General features: G+C 37.5%; 1 protein-coding gene across 3 annotated transcripts in view; it reads left to right on the top strand.

Annotated features, from left to right (window-relative positions):
• LVRN (laeverin) overlaps window positions 1–20011 on the top strand; it is a 35014-nt gene extending 15003 nt beyond the window's left edge. For 2 of the 3 annotated variants that reach the window (XM_063421726.1, XM_063421724.1), the window contains 14 exons: window positions 690–830; window positions 1133–1198; window positions 1332–1397; window positions 2499–2668; window positions 4105–4181; window positions 6224–6363; window positions 8415–8470; window positions 9756–9909; window positions 10780–10874; window positions 11541–11648; window positions 15331–15501; window positions 17011–17151; window positions 18390–18465; window positions 19140–20011. In XM_063421726.1, the coding sequence (XP_063277796.1) occupies window positions 690–830; window positions 1133–1198; window positions 1332–1397; window positions 2499–2668; window positions 4105–4181; window positions 6224–6363; window positions 8415–8470; window positions 9756–9909; window positions 10780–10874; window positions 11541–11648; window positions 15331–15501; window positions 17011–17151; window positions 18390–18465; window positions 19140–19286 (1608 nt within the window). In that variant the 3' untranslated portion in view covers window positions 19287–20011. The remainder of the gene's footprint in view (window positions 1–689; window positions 831–1132; window positions 1199–1331; window positions 1398–2498; window positions 2669–4104; window positions 4182–6223; window positions 6364–8414; window positions 8471–9755; window positions 9910–10779; window positions 10875–11540; window positions 11649–15330; window positions 15502–17010; window positions 17152–18389; window positions 18466–19139) is intronic. The other variant, XM_063421725.1, reaches the window with a different exon arrangement.
• The last annotated feature ends 951 nt before the right edge of the window (window positions 20012–20962 follow it).

The following is a 20962-nucleotide window of genomic DNA, read 5'->3' as shown; positions in this document are numbered from 1 at the left end:
CACCGCTGGAAAAGCCTGGCTCTGTCCTCTGCTCAGCTTTCCTTCAAGTAAATACACTGATGAGATCCCTCTGAGCCCTCTCTTTCCCAGGCTGAGCAGTTCCAGCTCTCTTAGCCTATTCTTACGTGAGAGGTCCTGCAGTCCTTTCCCTGAGCTGTGGACCATGGTATGTGACGTTTACTCAGAAGACGTTCTCTGAGGAGCCATTTTCCTTCCATATTTCTCAGAGTGACAGCAGCTGTGCCACACAGCTAAACCCTGGTACCTTCAGTAGCTTAGGTTTTAGGTTATTGCTCAGGGTTGCAGTAGAAGAAGTAGGGAATTTAGGAGAAAAATGCTGTTATATTCATGACAGAAGTAAATGAAATACAGGCTTTAAATTTTCAGTATTTGGTCATTTGCTGTTTAATATAGTTGACTTGTTTTTGCCTGAGGATTGCACTGTAACTGACTGTCAGGCCCTAGCCCACAGTACTTTGAAGATGTATATTTTCACTGGTCACTGATGCTGTATGTAGAAAATGTTAGGAGCAGGTATATGATCCCTTGTACTTCAAGAGAAAGTTAGGGAGTGGGGGAGTTTGCTTATAGACAAATGATTCGTAATAGTGCTAATTCCATACTCGTCATTCTCTCCAGAAAATTAGTATCTTCTGCTCAGCTCACTTAGATTTGTCTTCTTCTTGCAGGATAAGATCTTTTATGATCATGTGGTACAACCTGTCTTAAGGGAAGACAGTGAAATAGCTCGATCACTATCACAGAGGGAAGACAAGATCAAAGGATCATTTTCTTTAATGTCTCTGTTTGACAACATCACATACAGCAAGGTAAAAAAATAGAAATTTCTTCCCATTTCTTACAGATTCTAAGCTAATGGTACAAGGTAGGGTTTGGAAGAACTGTTGAACAAAACCGTTTTGTCATTCAAAACGTGATTCTGCTGCACACATAAATTTATTGGATGTTGCAAATCTACTTAGCTATGAAGAAAGTGGTGAAAACATTTTTAACCTCTGTGAAATATGAAGTGTGGGTGTAGACCAACTAACATCTCTGGAATATTTGAAAAAATATTGAAACAGTAATTGGATAATAATTCATTTTTTCTCATACTTTTTTTGTACTCCAGGGCGCTGCTATAACCTGGATGCTTTCTGGTTTCCTGACTGAAAGGCTGTTCATCAGAGCACTTACTGTAAGTTTGGAAAAACAACCCCCTTCATCTTGATTTATAAGCTCAAAAATGTAAGTTGTACAAATTGCTTGCCTTGCTAATGGTTTTTGTTGAACCTCCATTAATTCTGATGCTTCTCTTTGTTTCCTCACAGTCATATCTGAAAGAATTTTCCTTCTCAAATGCTAATCAAGATGATCTCTGGACCCATATCCAGATGGTACTCATTATATGTCTCTAGCATTCTTTCTCTGGTGTTTGGCACAGTCCAAATTTAAGGCATAAACTATTTGTAGAAGACTGCATTGGAATGTGGCTATCTGCAGTGCAGTCTTACTCCTGCATAAAATGTGCTTTGCTGGTTCTTTCAGCTAATGTCTTCTCAAGTGTTTATTTGGCTGCTTTGCTGCACCTGAGATCTGTGGGACAAGCAGTAGAGAGATGAGATAGGAAATCAGGACTAGGCAAAGTTTTGGGTTTCATGGTAATTACATAAGCCTACATGAAATCGCATCGCCTGTTGTTCTGGAGCTTAGGTGTTGCTAGATCAGAGTGTGTGATGCCTTGGGCTTCATGAGCAAAGATGCTGGTGGGTCACAGATCCAGCAAAGTCTATACCCAGGGCAGTAGCTCAGCATTTCACCCATAAGTGGTTTTGGCAGAGATCTAACTAAGAAAACAGATGATAATATTAGATTATTTTTTTAAAAATCCAGTTTCCTGGTCCTCTAAAGAAGACTTCTGTTGTGTTGCAGGCTCTGTCTTAAGAATGGGAGTGGTAGAATTTCAGATATGCAGGGTTGTCATATGTCTTAAGCCAGTGAAGACTGACTCAATTCACACTAGTTGGGACTCCAGCTCAATGTCTTTTTCAATTTGTCCTCACTAATTCAGTCTGTTTATTATGTCACTTAAAAATATTTGTGTTCCATCAGTTTTATTTGAATAAAATTAACTAATCAAGTCTGTTATAGCCATAGAGATGTGTAGGTATATTAACACTAAAAAGGGAAAGATTAGCAGCAGGTTGTAGAATGAAAAATGTCATATCAGTATTTCATAACTCCTGAGAAAGGCTTATGCTTATATTATGTTTTTATTAGAATGTCATAAAGGTTCCTTGGACATTTTTACATTGATTTTTTGCATGAGTCAAAGAACAGCAAGCTGCTAACTGTTATTTTCTCTACTACGGTATAAACACTCCCAGAAATTCCCTGAAGCAATATCAGTGAATAAGCACCTGTTCATCATCATTCTAATTTCTAATTTCTCCTATCTAAATTCTTCTAAATTCTTCTAATTTCTCCTTCTCTTTCAGGTCGTAGATGCACAGGATGAAATTTGGTTGCCAGCACCTGTAAAGCAAATAATGGATTCCTGGACATGCCAAAATGGGTTTCCAGTTTTAACATTAAATCTAACTACTGGAACAATCAGACAGGAACAATTTTTTAATAAAAACAATAGAAAGAGTACTGATTCTTACAAGTATGTTAAGCTTGTATTTTCATTGTATGTTTATACCCTGGTTTTTGCTTCAGTTACAACGTTTTGACGATCTGTTTTTTTAGCTTGTGGTTTTTTCTTGTGACGAGCAGTCAAGTAAAATCTGTTTGAGATTTTGCTGGAGTTTGCAATAGTTCTACAAATTCTGTTTGTTTGCCAAAAAGTTGCTTTCCTCTGGAACAGTGACTTTTCCAGCCACATAATAATAAAGACAGATGTAGGCAATGAGTGTGTTGCAGGGAGGATTTTTGCCTAGCATTTTCTTCTTTCCTCATCCCTCAGATCCACAGACTGAGGACCTGGATGAATCACGCTTAGCTTCTTTCCAGTGCACGTATTCCCAGTCTCATCTGCCTGACAAGGATAAAAGGGTTGCATTTAAATACTTAAATAAATCACCTCTTTCTCAGAAAGTGCTGATACCTGAACAACAGTTTTTGTTGTTAACTTCTTGTCAGTGAGCATTGCTAAGTCCCTGGTCTTTTGAAAATTTATTTAGATGTCTAAAAATGATGAGAGAAGTAGCTGCCTTTTGTCACCCACTTTGGAAACTCCTGGATAGTGTTTGAACATTTATGAAGGATCAGCTGAGATGAGTTTTGGGGTGCATGGATGGAGCCCATGAGATGAATTGCCATGTGAGGAAAAAGTGAAAAGAGCAAAATCCAAAGCAGGTTGTTTGTTTTTTGGGTTTTTTTAATTATTGCTGGTAATACAAACAAATAAATGGAATTTTGACAATAACCACTGGGTTTCCTTTGCTCCTGATCTCCAGGAACTGCAAAGCATTAATCCATTCAATATTCTTTGTTAGCTCAGATAAGGAATTCCAAGTCACAAGTGTGACTCCTTTACAGTTAGGCAGAACAAATTACCATGTGAAAGTAAAAAAGCCCAGGACCTCTATTACAGAATTTTTCAGGTGTTTGAAGCTTTCATCTCTTTTACTAGAAAGGAACATTCACTTAAAAAAGAAATTGCAGCTCTTGGAATGACAGTTGTATTGCATTCCTGGGACCTTTTTTTTGGTAGATGCACTTCTGAAAAGTAACTTTAAGGTCTCCAGCAATAGGGTGAAGTGTAATAAGACAGGAGAATAAAATTATTGCCTGGAGAAGGAAATACAGAACAGAAAGAAAATGGTATCGAAATACCCAGCAGTGAACGATATTCTTGATATGAGTGTGTAAAGTATATATAGTGTATGAGTGTATAAAGCCATGCTAAAACTGCCTTTTGGAGAAGGTAAATGCTGATCCAGCAGAAGTACCATTATCTCACAGAGTTGCATGCAACAGAGAGGACAGAAGGTAGATGGATATTCTTGTAAAATGGAACTAATCTTCACTGTAGTTTAGCATCAGCTAAGAGAGATTTTTAAATATACGAATTTTAATAATATCCTTTTATTTGTTAAGTAACACCTGGATTATTCCTATTTCTTGGATGAGAAATGGATCATCACAACCCTTAACCTGGCTAGATAAAAGCAGCAGTAAGTAATGTATTTGTTTGCACATTCTAAAACCAAACTGATAAGAATACTGCAAAATCTTTTAAAAAGAGAGGATATATTTGCATTGAATAGGGAGATAAAACTTTAATACTGAAAGGTCCCTGTTTATTCATTGTAATGATTTTGTGTTACAATAGTGGTAGATTTTCAATTAGGTCAATATAATGTTTTTTTCTACGTTGCATCAAACTTCAGTGTAAGCTTGAGTTTTTAATAATATGGTACAACACATATTACGAGTAGAGATTTCCACAGAAATTTTGATTTTATAATTTTTTACACAAATCCAAACTTTTAGGTCCTCATGCTTCTGTAATATTCTTCCCCTGACAGATCTCATTGATGTTAATGCCAGCTTTTGAGTATAGACAGGATCTGAGCTATGAAATACCAGAAAATTATCAGCTCAAGTAGATAGAAGACTGAAAAAATTAACAGTGGCTGTGGAAAGTGACAAAAATATTGTTACACATTAATATCTGTAACAATAGAAAATTGTTGTTGTCAACAATGTTAATTTTGTTTGTTTATTCAAATTAAATTTTAAAAAGAAATTATCAAAATAATAGTATTTTTAAAGTTTTAAAGTCTTATAACAGAAAGTGATTTTATGGGCAACTCCAACCAAACAAAAATATTAGTTCTTTTGCAACTCAGTGTTTTCCAATAGCGCTTTGGGTTGGTTTGTTTGTTTGTTGTGGGGGGTTTTTTGTTGCTTGTTTTGTTGTGGTGGTGGTGGTTTTGTTTGGTGTTTGTTTGTTTGTTTGTTTGTGTTTTTGGGGGGTTTGTGGTTTGTTTTGTTTTGTTTTGTTTTTTTTGTTTTTTTTTTTTTTTTTTTTTGGTTGGTTGGTTGGTTGGTTGGGTGTTGGTTTTGGTTTTTTTTTGGGGGGAGAGAGAGAGAGGAAGTATAATCAATAGAATGGGGTAATCATTTTACTTTGGCAAGTCTGCCATGTGTCAGGTTTTAGATGAGTCTGAAGAAGAGGAGAAGAAGCAGAGACTAATGCAGTGGAACACTTAAGAGAAAATCTTAAATATGCTGTGTGTATTGCAGCTCTCCACCCTCTGATTGCAGTGGTTAGAAGTTACTTCCTCTCTTATTCAGGCAGCAAGATAGCTTGAGTGATAATTAATTGGACTCTATACAGACAGGCAAATAATAAAAAATGCATGTATATTCCTCTGAATAGTGACTGAATCTTTTAGTACTTGCTCTGTCTAAATGCTGGAGTCTCAATCCTCTGTTCAGAGTAAATCACTGATGGGTGTAGATCACTCACCAGTATTGACTTACTGTCTTAACAGAGCTTGCCTTCTCAAATCAGGACATGCAAACAGAATACTCTTCTGATGAGGCAGCTTAGAGCCTTCAAGGCTGCTTTGGCTCCTTCAATGCACAGTAATCTCAGCAGCAGTCAATCAGTCAAGAACATATGAATAAGTGAGATGGACTGCAGGAGGAAGCTGTTAGTGAGTGATGTCCCTCAAAAGGACTATGGGACTATCTTCTTTAAAATAAGCATTTTCAATTATTTGTCTCTTAATTAAACTTTTTTTTTTTTTCTTGATCTTCATTTTTCTGAATATTAGTAGGTGGCAGTTCTTCTGTGAGGTGCTGAGCACTGTGTTTTGGAGCTGAGAGAAGCAAGTGTGCTGTGGTTCCATTCCCTACAACAGGCATGGGAGGGTAGTGCTCCTCCTAAGAGTTTAGTCTTGGGTAGACTTTCTGAACTCTCACAGCTGCCTTTGAGCTAAAGGGCTGGAGCAAAGTGAGTCTTCAAGCTACCCCTTAGAACCTCAAGGTGCTCGGTACCTGAGGAATCATTGGCTTGTTGAAGTCATTCTGCTGTGCATTCAGAGATCTCAAGTCCATTGAGCTTTTGGGGGATTCTTTTTGAGTCCAGCCTCAAACTTGTGTCTCATATCTCAGAGGAGCACCATGTCCATTGTTTGTAAATGCAAAAGAAGCAGTGCATGGAAAAAAACCCGATACATTCTAATGTCACTTTATTTACACTCAGAAATGTTTTCTGAAATGCAAATGTCAGAGTCAGAACATGACTGGATTTTGCTAAATGTAAATTTAAGTGGATACTACAGAGTGAACTATGACCAAATAAACTTGAAGAGATTAGCACGCTTGCTTGAAAATGATCCAAAGGTAAGATTGCGTTTGTTTTCTCAAGCTTATGAGCAGACTCTTTCCATGTATTTTTTCATGCAGTTTTTGCCTGAATTCACATAGATGAAAACTTGGAAAAATTACAAACTCACCACTGCACCATTAAAGTCACTGGTTTTTTGCACTGGAAGATGACAGGCCTGAGTAATTTCACATAAACATGAAAAACAACTTTATATAACATTTTGTCTTCAAATTTGTGTTAATAGCTTGTGGTTCTTCTGCTGTCTCTAAATCTGGCTCAAGGAGCTTCCGGTATGAATAGGCGTCTGAGCTTGAGCTAGTATAAAATAACCATGAAGAAGTAAAATTGTGAAAATTTTCTTTATTTCTATGTTCTGTCAAACCACAATGTTTCTGTCTGTGGAATAAAAAAAAATAAACCTAACCTTTTTTTGGTGGGCTTTTTGGTTAGTTAGTTGTTTGTTTGGGGTTTTGTGAATTTTTGTTTGGGTTTTTTTGTTTGTTGGTTTGTTTTGGATTTTTTGTGGATAGTTTTCCTAGAAGTTCAATTCTATTCTATTTAAGCTCTTTCAGTCCTCTGTAGATACTGACTTAGAGTAGGTTTCATCCTGCCTTTGACTTGCCGTAGCCTGAACTGAAGGTGGAAGTGGTACAGACCAAATGTGACTCTATATGGGGTCGCAGGCTTTCAGTGTTGCCTAATCCTACAGTGAGCCAGAGGCTGCAGTAGTAGTGTCACCTCCTGGGTTTTGGTAACAAAAGTGAAAAACTTTAACCTTTAGACCTAACAGTAATCAGTACAATCTTTCTCTAGAGTCTGGACACAAGGCTGATCAGAGCACATTAAACCTTCCTACAGCACAGTGGCTTCATATCTTCTAGTCTTCTTTCTTTCATGGCAAATCTACATTATGAGGACATTGGGTGTGTGCTGACTTGGGGCCATTTTTTGGTACCATATAGTTGCAAAAATGTAACTACGGGCCAGACAGGAGGTGAAGAAATAGTCTATTAACTATAGGTTTTGTCACATTGAAAGAAGACAGGTTCATGAGTAGCATGGGTTATTAAAGACAACAAAGTAGTTATTTTGGATTGACTGTGACAAGTGCATTAACTGCAGAACAGCTATTGATAGTACTAACAATAGGACTGCAATCACAAGCCTAATTTCTTGAGTGAATACATTCAGCATGGCCAAGGATGCACACCTCGCCGTAAGGCATCCCTTCTGGGAAGGAGGAGGAGGACACACACATCGATCTGTGCCTACAATTTTGTGTCAAATCCTCACAATCCCCAGTCATGTACAAAATCAGGGTGCATTCTATGCCTTATTAACTAACCACAATTGTGCAAAGTGCAGTGGGTGGCACTGTGGTCAAACCCCCTGTTTTTTGTGGTAATGCTTCCTGGTAGGAAGTGTTTTTGGTAGCAGTTGTGCAAAACTTTCTGTTCCTTGTGGTCACACTGTATCTGATATTTCTTGGTATCAAGAGGCGGAACAAGAATAGGCAGCTTCCATCCAGCTTCACATTCCTGGGGTGTGGAACTGGGAGGAGACAAAGGAGGACAGCTCTCTTGTCACAAGAGCAAGAGCTGCAGGCAGAGGCCATGCACACCCATGGCTGTGCCTCAGTCATTTATGTCATGGTTGTGCCAGACACTCTGCTCCGCACTGAGTACAGATTCTGTATTTAAATCTCAAAAGGAAAAAATGTACCAAAGTTGTGTAACTAGGATATTTTTAGGCATTTCCATGTTTTAATTTTAATTACAGTATCTGAGTAAGAGGGGTTTTGAAGTTCTCTGATTAATGTACTGTAGTTGAATGTTTATATACAACACAGTATATGTTATGTAGCTCTGTGTATAGATAGATAAAAACATCTCTTAAAGCATATAAATAATTTCAGTTTAAAATTCAGGTTCCATTTTGCATTGTTTTGTAGGCTGTTTTGATTTAGAAAACCTGTTAGGGATCCTTCTGAAACATCGTGAAGCTTTTTGTAAACTCTCAATGACATGCTGAAATCAACTAACACTACACCAAATGCTTCCTGCAGGCTATTCCCGCTGTCAGCAGGTTCCAGCTGATAGATGATGCTTTTGCATTGACAGAGTAAGTATGTTTCCAAAATGTTACCGAAATTGATTAACCATTATGATTTCACTTGAGATTTCTACTTTTGCTTCCTTCATTCCTACCCACATGTGCCTCCTAATAATTACTGCTTTGACAAAATGGTGGGAGAATTATTTAATTCCTTCTTTTGTCACTGCTGAATAATTTACTTCAGAATTTCTTTTGTTTCAGCTCCAAGGAAATTATTTTAAATAGTGGCAGTGCCATGAGTTCTTTAAGGATTAAACTGTATTTTTTTTAATGGAAAAAATATTCCAAAAGAAGATTCCGAATCTTCCTTCATTTATTCTGGGCTATCTCAGTTGTGCTGTACTGCATCACTCGAAACCTCTTTAATCTCTCTTGCTGAGTCATGGCTTGGTTGTTCAGCTCTGTGGTGCTAAAGAGGCCAGCAGAGGTGTAGGGAGCTGAGAAGCATTAAATGTGTCTGTGCCTCACATGTACCAGAGGCACCAAAAGCAACAGGCACCTACGATGAGGGTGTCCCTATGATGAAGGACCTCAAGGACAACGTGGCCAAAGCAAACTGCCCTGCTTCAGGGCCTCTGGAAGTGCCTCTGAGAGGAGGAAGTAAAAATTCCTATTCCTCCTCCCATAAAAATGTCCTTTTTCATAAGAGCTCAAAACTAGTACCTAACAAGGAATGTAACTGTGAAGTACAGAACTGTGCTGCTATACAAGTACACCAATAATACTTTTATTTTTGGAGGAGGAATTCTGTTGTGAAAAAATGAATTCCATGCTTATTCCACACTGAGGAACAGAAATGCCATGCTGACATAGTAAATGCCACAAATAGTGTGCATGTGAATTAAATGTTTTGATTTTTAAAGTATTACGCAAAAGAACATGTAAAGAAAATAAGTTTTTTTCATAATAAAAATAAAGTTGTATAGTAACTAAAACACTGCTTTTCTGCTTAATTTTTTTTTCCAGTAGGACAGACACATGCTGTTAATGTGCTTCTGCAGACATGAGCAGATACAGCTGCCATGCTTACTGCCATGATTAACTCTTGCTTTGATAGTGGCACAGTGCTTCTTAATAGATGTTTTGAGCGTTCAGCTCCTACAACCACCATTCGTTTATATTTCTTGTATTTTTATCAGTGCCTTTTCTAGGTTACTTTCCACACAGAATCCTGGTATTTTATTGTCTGTTTAATAAAAAAACAGATATATGTGATAGATAATTAATGTGAATAAGTATGCTAATATGTGTGGGGTTTTTTGTTTTGTTTTGTTTGTTTTGTTTTACATAGCTCTGGATATGTTCCAATTGAAACAGCACTTGAACTAACAAAATACCTTGCCAGAGAAGATGAACTCTTCATATGGAATGCAGTATTGTCAAACCTAATACCTAATAATTTGGAAAGTACACTGAAGAACCATGAAGTATTTCCACTTTTAAAGGTAAGATAATTTTCTTAGTTACCAAAGATATTGCATATATATGCAAATATGTTAGTCTAAAATTAATGCTTTTTGAATTCTCAAGGATACAGTGGTGACTATGAGTTAGAGTACTTGTGATTCCTTTTGCATACTTTATCAAGTTTTTTTAAAATAGGAGGATGTACTTGATCATATATATTAGTCAATGATAAATCTCATTGAATCTTGAGTTGATTCTTATTGAAAAGCAGTAATACTGTCACATTCTTTACATTAAGCTTCATCCTTGCTTTTTTGAAACTGTGAATCTGGAAAATAGAACAATCAGTAGTAAGTGAAAAGACCAACACTGATACGTATAAAAGGCATATAGTTTATTAGTGCTCTGTGCTTCATACTGCTTTCCATTCACCTTCATGGAGTGAAAGAAGGTATTGTGTTTAGGTACTAAATGAAATTACTTTGTCCTGTATTTGACTTACTTTAGATACTACTGTCACATTTATTTCCTTGACTTCTATCTGAAGATTTCACTTATGTGAAATCTTTCACAATTCCACTGTAATAGTTCTGTTAAGCAGTAAAAAATAATGGTATTTTAAATTAAGCAAGAAGAAAAAGTATTTCCTATTGAGAAGGGTTTTTTTCCTTTTTCTCTGTGAATTTGTTGTCTTTCATAAGAAGTTCAAAGGTGCTAGTGATGTGAAATATTAATGTGCCAGTTTGAAGTACATGCATGTTGCATTTTAGATCCAGTTTATATTTTATTTAGTGTCCTGTGTTTTCAAGATATTAATAGTGGTAATTTTTTAGGATAAAGCTAAGTAAATAAGGAAAATAGAACTTGTATCTAAATGAAAGTAATTTTTCTTCCCCTTCCTTTAAAAGAAATACCTTTTAAAGAGAATGTTGCCAATATACCATTATTATGCGGGTTTTATTCGTCAAAATGTTGATGCTTTGGAAGATGACTATTTTGCTCAGTAAGTATTCTGCTCTTCTTAAGAGTTTTTTTCTGGTGGGATTGTATTCAATACTTTGCAGTTTGTTCATGTAAATTTAAGTACAAGATATAGGAATAATTCTCTAACTAATGTAAACATAACTGAATTGTTATTTTACTGTCCTGTAAGTGTGTGTTCTTTATGATCACACCTCCAGTGAAACTGCAGTATCAGGATACGGGCATAAAGGCTGACAGTTTAAGGATCTTAGTGGTAGCTCTTGTTTGTCAGAATAGGCTCAACAGGCTAGTTGAAGAGAAACTGACAGCAATGAACTTTAAATATGATTTTTGGATCAATTAATAAAACTTTAAAATACTTCATTTTGCAAGGCCACTACAGCTACAGGCTTAAACATCAGAGTGATTTGGACTAGACGCAACCAGAATCTTAAGACTTCCAAGAGGGATATAAATGACACAATAAACATACAAAAAGTATAGTATGTTAGTTGCCTCACTAATATCCACTAAAATTAATGTCTGGAGACAATTTAATTGTTTTATTAAAACTCAGTTGTTTCTAGTAGAGGTTCTTGTGGGTTAATGGCATCATGTTCTGAAACTGTGGTGGTCAGGCACAGTTCAAGTAGTCCAAATGTGGTATGCATATCTTTTATTCTTACTGTTTTAACTTCTGTTCAAGAGTGTATTTGGAAAAACTCTTGGCAACAGCATGCTGGCTGGGCCTCCAAGACTGTTTGGACCTGTCATCTGAACTTTATGCTAAGTGGAGGGACAACCCTGAGAACAAGTAAGAATGGTGATCTGCTCTTAGAGGTGTGCATGTCTAAGGGAGGTGGAAAGTTACAAGGGGAGGCAGAATGAGAAATCTCTCTGTACACTGCTCTTATTTCTTGACAGAACGAGAGAATTTAAGACAACTATGCCTGTCCAACCTCCTCCTCTTCCTCAAATCCCAGCTTTATGGTGGTTTCATAATTGCTGCTTTTTACATAGACTTTACAGGCTGGAGGTTGCAGATTTTGCCATGAAGACCAAAACCTGGTTAGCCATGTAACAGGTGAACCTCCTGTTAGCACTAATATCCCATGTGCCCCAGTCTCTTTGCTGTAGTACAGCCTTGGGGTTGTCACATACACCAACTCAGCTTTTAAGCTTCTCTTAACAATACTGAGTGATGTTTGCATGATACAGCCTTCTGTCCATGGTGAGCCCAGCAAAGTGCTTTGCATGTTCTGTGTTCACACAAAGAGGGGCTGGGAACAGATGTCAGTCCTTTTGCTGGTACTGGAGCCTAGTGGCCAGGGGTCTGGTCTATGAGAATGGACTCTGGACCAGGAAGAGGCTTTCTGTATTCAAGTATTGCATCATTGAAAAAAAAAAATTACAATGTATTGAAATTCTTATTCTCTTTTCCTCTCTCTTTCTCCTGATGTCTTTCTATGCAATAGTCAAATAGTATTGGCACTGGTGAGTGAATATTTAAAATTTATTTTTATTTGCTGTAGCTGTGATAAATATTTTGGTTTTATTTGATATATCTTGATACATGTAATTGGCTAAGTGAACTGAACTTGTACTATTATGTTTGAGTTTACTAAAATAGCTTCATAGTTATCATCCTCATAAAAGCCAAACTGAGTTTTACAATTAGACTGAAAAAATTAAATATCCTACATACATTTTGTTACATTCTAGAGAGAATATTCTTGCAATTCCACACTAGAAGCAATAACGTTGTGCTGAATTGTCAGTCTGTTTTCAAAATAATCATCTTCCTCTACTAATAACATTTAAGGTGATGGAATACTACATACCTTGTTTGACTTGAATAGCTGAAAAATCTGTGAAATATATAAGCAGATTGGGTTTTGAATTTGATGAAAAATATTAATTTTGCTGTCCTTCTTGGCATCAAGAAAAGTTCAAATGGATTTTACTGCGCTATATGTGTGGAAAAAATGGAAGTCTGAATACGGTTAAGTGAAAAAATGATCATGTTTTAAGGAGAAAAGCTCAAAGAAGACAGGACACTTCTTAGGTTTCAAGTGGCAGACCACTGTTCCCATGCAGCTAATGAAGAGACTTTACATGTGCTGGGTAGGAAAGGAAACAGACACAATACAGGTTTGACCCATATTTCACGGAATAATCCCTTTAGATGCTCTTCTGTTCTCCACGCCGAGAGCAAATTCATAACAGCACACTACAGCTGTTTTGCCACAGGTGGAACCCAGAGGGATTCTCACATTTGTTGAACAAAATAATGCATTTCTGTTTCAGACTGGGTGATCAACTTTCAGCTGAACATTTCCAAACTGTTCCTGGCAGAACCTAACTGGACTTGATACAGTGCATTTTTATCTGTTTTGTGGAAATAACTAGAGCTAAAATCCCCAGCCAATTTCTCTCTTTTACTCTTTTTTCATTATAAGAGTGTAGTGAAGCTTGCTAAACTGATGTATTTTCTTAGGTGCTCTTACTGGCCTGTCTTTTGAAAGAAGGAAACTAGCCTAGGGGGAGCATATGGTCAGCATTTCTGTCCATTTTACTTTTTTACTAAAGGTTCACATATACTGCTGCTACCCTCAAAAGTTAAGAACTCACTGTGTTATTTCTGGATTGGTTCCAAAAAAACAATGCAAAATAACCTGCCTTCCTTTCCAGCAGCTTTTTGCATCTTTCCCAAGATCCAGAAATGAGGGATCCTGGCAGGCCAATAATGTCAAATCACGCAGCCACTCCCAGGAAAAAGATCAAGATGTATAAGTCACACCCCTCACTTAATATAACCTCAATCTCCAAAGTCCCTCTGGACCATACTGGACACACTCTGGGAACTAAACAAAATAAATCACTTTGGGGCCACCACAGATGTCTCCAGCCAGCAAACCATTGTTTGTTGCCTATCCAGCCTGCCTCGAATGTTGCACATCAGAGCTGCAACCTAATGCTACACAGAACTTTACAGTTATTGATGAACATTTTCTTGCAACTACTGGAACAGCTTCAGTAGCAAAATAATTAGCTGTACTTTGGCCAAAATAGCTTTACCCTGTTATCAGCTTACCATTTTGTCTTACTGCAACATTATGAAAAGATTATTAAACAAAACACCAGACCCTGTAACTCAAATCTGTCAGAGAAAGATTCACAGGACAATACTTTAGCCTGACATAACTACTCTACATGTCATTCTTAGTGGCAAATCTCTTATGTCCCAGCAAATATCCAGGTAAATTAATCCAAACTAATTTTTTTAAGTAAACATAGAATATGCCCATGCTTTGTGTTACTATGATAGTGAAATCCTCCACCTGCAACAGAACTACCAAAATCTCTGCATCTTGTCTTTCACTAACAAGTGATGTCTGTCATGTAAAACACCCAAATCTCTTCCTCTTTCCTACTAGTCCTTTTTTTTCCAAAATTTATAAGTTCCTTTTCTTTACCCTGTACTCTAAAGATTGATGCCATTTATCCTTGTCTGACTGACTTACTAACTCTGTTGGCACCATTCTCATTTTCTCTAGGATAGTCTGCTGAAACTCAGGAAATTTTCTCAAATCGCACTTAAATTTGAATTTGCTGTTTCCAATTTTGGGCCTGAAGATTGGCTTTTCTGACCAGAAACTTACCTGTTTTTCCAAGCGTATCCCAAGATCAAAGGGAGGATAATTTTTACACCTCCACTTACAATCTTGGTTTAATGTAACAATAAGCAGACTAAGTATGACATAGGGAAGTCAAATGTTTTGCTTGTAGCAATGGGACCCATTCTTCTGTAGGAAACTAGTCCAAAATACCATTAGCTGAAACTGTTTTCAGACAGCCTGCATAGTAGAATATTGCTATCACTGGAAAGTTTTTACAATGTCTTAATGTCAGGGACACATCCTTGCTACAGGAGAAATTTCCTGTTCAACCTTTGCATATGGAGCATTATACTGGTAATGTTTGCATTTATTTTCTTTTATGAAATTAATTGCCATGTTGAAGAGTCTTCCCTGGGGTGGGAGTAATAGGAGGCTGCCTGTTGCGTGGGAAAATGTCCCTTCTATTTCCTTTTGTGCTGCAAATGGCTCTTCCTACTGGATGCATTCACTGAAGAAGCTTAGAAAAGGCTTGTCTGGGATGATGTATATGTAATTAGTACACTCTTTAATGGTGTGATCCATTCCCTAGGCTATGATGGAGAACAGTGGCATTGACACTGTATGTACACAAAATAGTTTGGTTCAACTGCTCTAAAAATGTTAGGGTTTTTAGTTTTCTTTAAACTGCATACTTTTAAAATGCTTAAATCATAAATAAAACAATCAGATTTCCTATCCTTATTTATGCTACTATTTTATATTTTCATTGTTGTGTATCTTTTAACTGTAAATAAACATTTGATTTCAGTTGTGCATTAACAACAGGGTTTGCCTCTACAACCGTACAGTACCTTTAAATCATATTTTGCCTTGCAGAATTCCTTTCTTAATTAGAAGAACAGTCTCCTGTTATGGTGTTGCAGTGGGAAGTGATAAAGAATGGAATTTTGCATGGGAAATGTACAACCGTACCGACTGCACTGAGGAAGATGAAGACATTCTGCTCAATGCCATGAGCTGTGCCAAAGAGACATGGTTACTTTACAGGTGACCTTGATGAAAGTATATATTTGTGTATGTAGAAGTAAATAATAAGAACAAAAATACTTTACTGTGCAAAGCTGGTGGAAATTTGCCTGCCACAGAAGTATGTGTCTTGTTGACCACTGGTAAAGTTTTAAAGGGTTTTGTTAGGGAGCGAGTATGAAAAATGGAACAAACACAAATAAACCATCTTTCTGCAAAGCCAACATGTGGGTCATCAGGTCTTAAGTCCTGACACCATGTGAGCCAACCAAAAAGTTAAGACATATATGAAAGAGCCTTGTCCAAGTGTGTCCAGAACATAGTTTGGAACACTGTGTTTGTTTTCTTTTATTGGCATTTGTATCTTTGTCAGAAAAAAGATGTTGAATTTTCTAATCAGTCATGTTTACATTACCTAAAGCATTTGTCAAGGGATGGTCTAAAGAATTATCATCTAAATATTCACATAAACTCCATGGATCTAAAGGTGTGGAAGTAGCATTTAGTCCTTCCAGCCACCTGCTCCAGTATGGTGGTCATTTGGAAAGACAGAAAAATAGGACTGAAAATAAGACAAGAAATGTTGCAAAGTGATGTCTAACCAGCTATACTAATTTCCCCCTTAAACTACAATCCTTTATTGCTTTTTTTCTTGGAACAGGCTAGCACCATTCACTGATAAATCAGGGAGTTGTGATGAGCTTTTTTTCTCCAGGTACTTTAGTAGCTGATAAACCAATCTGTTTTTTGAAATGTCACCCAGGGAGTGTTTTGGGGTGAAGAATGTTAAGCTGTGCTTTTCCTGGTCCACACAATTCTTTGTCCATTATGTTAGGCATAGTGGTGGCATACAAAGGGGAGAAGCCCAACTCAACTACCCATAAAACAGCTGCCTCCAAGACCCTATGAGAAAATAACTCTAAAAGGATTCATTTAGAAGTAGGAACATGCAAGGTCAAACATTGAGGCAACAAAGAGAATAATTACTTCTCAAGATATTCAGGCGTTCAGGCATTCACTGCCACTCACATCATTAGAAGACACCTTTTGAAATACTTCTGAAATCCTGCCTTAGTCTTCATGAAAATCTTATTGAATCTTGTTACCGGGGACCCTATAAACAGGTCATTTTTGTATAAAAGTGTCTCACTGCTTCCGTACTCTGTAGGCTCCATCTGAGCCACAGTGAAGTGAATTGTCTGAAGGTGAGGAGAGTCTGCCCTTCCACAACCTTGTCTGGTAGGAGCAGCTGTCTTTCTGGTGCAAAGATAAGGAACACATCTATGTCCATTTGATATACTACACTCTCACTTTACTAAGAAGTGAAGAGTCAACATGCAAGAACTAATGTTAAGGAGAAAACCCAAGCTGAATACAAAGCTCAGAGTGGCATCCACATTGGTATAACCTTCCACATGCTGATATTTGTTGAGATAGGGATTTTTGTGAACTGGATTATATTTCCAGATTGCAATAGTGTATTGTAAAACAGCAAGAGACAGGTTAATTTCTTTCCTGCTTTTTTAACAGATTCTTGCAATATGGACTCAGTGACACATTATTTTATTCCAATTGTACTTCAGTCATCATCTCACATGTAGTGACTAAGGATATTGGGCATCGTATAGCCTGGGAATTTGTTATGGAAAATTGGCCACTTTTAAATCAAGGGTAAGCAACAAGTTTTGTCTTCCTTTAATTTCTGTGGCTCTTGGGCTTCTTCCTCTATCTTTATGTTTGAGCTGTAAAATTCAGGTGTGGATTTTCTTTCCAGTGATAGCTATTTGTGATTGATTCAATTAAGTATGCAGAGCAGACTTTTCAGAGGATTCAACTCTTATCAGGGTTTAATGCCAAAGAATAGCTCATCAAACACACAAGACTTTAAAAATTAGTCTGTTCATGATTGTTTCTGTGCTTTTAAGTAATCCTGGGAATTCTGACTGTAGAAGTGGGTTTATCCACTAGGATTTTACAATTGGTTATAAATGCTATAAATTGTGGGTGTAAAATGCTGAAGTAAAATCCTCACCATTTTTCCAAGGAGAGTATGAAGAGATGGGGTAGTTAGAGCATGCAGACATGCAAGAGCTACTAGGACCAACCACAGTGTTATTCCCTGACTTAAATCTTAACCTATCACCAGCCTACCTGCACTCCTGTAGGGAAACTGCAGGTGAGCTTGGGCTATCTGTTTTGAGCAAAACAACCATTTTGATGTCTGTTTGAAGACTCTCTCTCCCTGGAAATTGTGAAAAGCAGTAGGGCTGTGACAGAGTACATTCCAGCTGCTTTGATAGCAAAAGAAGCCATTGTGATCCATTAATAGCAGCATAACGAAAATCAATCATTTAGGAACATTCAAATGTGTAAATCATTGCTAACACTAGAAAAGGCAGTTGTAGCAGATTTGGGTCATATCAGTTTGTTCCCTTACAGAGCTTTTCTGTATTCTAAATTGATGAAAAATTTGTTGCAAAATTGTCCCCTTATTTTCAAACTAAAAGAATAGTGCAAGTGTTTATTTATATGCCACCCTCAAGACAGCAACAGGAGCACCAGCTTGTTAGATGCATAAGTGGTTAGCATTTTTAGCTCAGTTTGGCTGTATGGGCTCAGAGAGATTATCTGTTTCATGCAAAGAATTTGCACTACTAAAGTACAAATACCAGATTTTACTGGGAAGTGAAAATGAAGAGTAATTATTGTTTATCATGTAGCTCAAATGTCTAAATTGAATACTAATGGTAGGTCTGTAAAAGAAGAAAAACAGTCCATAGTTGCAAACTTCAGCTTAGTTGGTGCTTGCAGCATACTAAATACTCATTAAATAGTGTGTTTTCAAATGAGACGCAATTTAGTATCTTTGCTAATGTGGTATTTGAAGGTCGTTTATCTCAATTTTACAGATATGGGCATGAATTATTGCATGATGTACTAAAAGTCATGGGAAGATTTGTGAAAACAGATGTACAGATCCAAGAGGTAAACCAGAGAAGCATTTGGTCTCAGCTTCATTGCCAGTTTGTAAATACAAGTTTTTGTTTTTTAAAGAAATCATTGAACATAATGTTGATGTCTTCCAAACCTTCATGTCTGGAGCAGAGTGCCCACAAATTCTATCAAAACTGTCTCATTTTCCTCTATATAATCTGTCTGTAGAGACAACCTCTGCCATATCTACTGAAAATGTACCAGCACTTGGGCTGCTGGCCTGCTATGTTATCATACTGACATCTGTTTAATTTCTCATATTGTTCAATCATTGCTTCCCCCGAATATTTATTTACTATTCTTCAGTCCTCTCTTGTCTTTTGCCTATTAGATTGATGAGAAAGAATTCTTGTTCTGTGATTGTAGAACAGGCAGCACAAGAGGATCCTTCTTCCCAACTCGCCCTAGAGACAGTGTGGTACCACCAGTACCAGTGAAGTTGGCTGCATTTGAAAGGATTTTTAGAGGGCAGCAAAAGGGCGCATTCTTGATATATAAGGAGATTTCCCATGTTAGTGTAACCAGTAACCTTGCCCCAGCCTCTCTTTAGTCTCAGTCATCTGCCCCTTTTCTCTGCGCTTCTGTCTAAAGCATCTGCCAGGCACACAGTTGCTTGCTGCACATGAAGTTACTTTTGAACTAAGCTCATGTGTTTATTTCTTTAGTTGCAGGTTTTTTATAATGCTACTTTGGAAGAGGATGAGAGAGAGGCTATTACTGTGCTTCTGGAATCTGCAAAGCTTGAAAATATTGAAAAGAGAAAACTACTTATCAAAGTTGCCAACTGGTTAGAGAAAAACATAGATGATTGACTTGGAGAACAGTTTCCAGTTTATTACATGTGATTCACTATTATATTGGTTTTCATTATAAGCTGTAATTAAAGGTAAAGCACATTTTAATGAGTCCTGTGGTTGTCTTCCCACTGGAAAATCTGGATAAAATAATTCACAAAGAAATCAAGGATTTAGGAAAAGAAGTTATCAACATATTTACATCTTATATCTAAAATAATTTTCTGCTGAATGAGGTCTTAGGAATGCATTGCTAATAATAATCTAACAAATAGATACAGTCCTGAATCCTTGGGGGGTTTTCTTCTGAATACCCAAATGAAAGATGTGCTGCATGTTTGTGGCAAAAACACATCAGGAAGCTGAATAAGTTTATATTCTGTTTTGTTTCATTTGTACAATGATCTGTAACCTGTCTGTCTCCTCTTCTATATTTTTAAATTGCAAAGAGGACAACAATTTAGAACAATTCTGTGAAACATATACTTCAGAATTACTTCAGACCTGTAGGGAGGAAAGACTAAAGAATCCTCAAATTGTAATTTTGATTAAGAAAATAATGCCTTGTCATTCAAGTTTTATTTTTTCTCAGCAGATCTGTGTTTAATGTGTCTACATTTGTGTTTGATTAGGAACTGCTTTTGAAGAGGCCCTGCTGCTTGGCTCCATTTAGCATGCTTCAGCCCCCAGAATGGTCTTGGAGTGTGTGAGCTGGATTGCTTTTGTATAAAATTTATCTAGGAGATGATGAGTGTATGACATTTGATGGTCATGGCACTAGTGTGCAAATAATTTAAACTAACCCTTCTGGAACACAGTAGCAACAGGGAACAAAGGGACGCGGCCCCCCTATGCAGCCAAAGGAGATCGCTTTTATTGTAGAAATCGCACGCTTTTTACGTCTTTACCTTTTATCTCTGACACGACTGAAACCAAACCGAGGCCCAACGGAACTCGACAGAAGGAAGGCACGCATTGGCTGGCCCCGGGGCTGTTCACGCGTGCCTCCAGCCAATCACCTTTCTGCTCGTGGGCTGTCCACGCGTGTCTCCAGCCAATCACCATCTCACTTCCAACCGCCCCTCAGCTGACTCTCTCCTCACTCCCAAGTGCCTCTCACCCCTCAGCCGACTTCCAGCCGTCCAGCTGTGCCTTTCGCGCAGGGCTTCCTGGTGAGCACAAGTCTTAAACGCTGTTAGAGTTACAACCCCATCTCCTAGAGATCATCACTGTTCCAATTGCTCTGAGGTGCTCGCTGGTCACAGAGTCACCGAATACACCGAGCTAGAAGGGGCCCATCAGACTCAGAGAGCCCAATTCCCTTGCTGTAGATACAAGGTTAATCACCTCGCTTACACATTGTTTCGGAGGTGACAGGTTTCAGTCCATTAGTATTAGCAAAACGTATTGGCTTGTGCTTAAAAAGAAGCATGCGATCCTTAGTCCATACAAATAATTTATTTGTGGGGTAAGAGCATTATGACAAAATTACAGTGTCAGTGATCAGTTAACATGTTGTGGATCAGGAAACACTATTATGTGGGAATGCAGGAGAAAAAATAAATTAGAATACTGCTCTATGAAAAGACAAGAATACACTCCAGACATGTTACTACAAAGGAGTTTTCACTGGCCTCTAAATACATTTAGGAAAAATGCTGCTGTGATGACTGCACTGAATGTCCTCTGCTCTC

This window comes from Prinia subflava, chromosome Z, assembly GCF_021018805.1.
Source record: "Prinia subflava isolate CZ2003 ecotype Zambia chromosome Z, Cam_Psub_1.2, whole genome shotgun sequence".
In the NCBI taxonomy this organism is placed as follows: Eukaryota; Metazoa; Chordata; class Aves; order Passeriformes; family Cisticolidae; genus Prinia; species Prinia subflava.
This window is presented reverse-complemented; position numbering and strand designations above follow the sequence as displayed.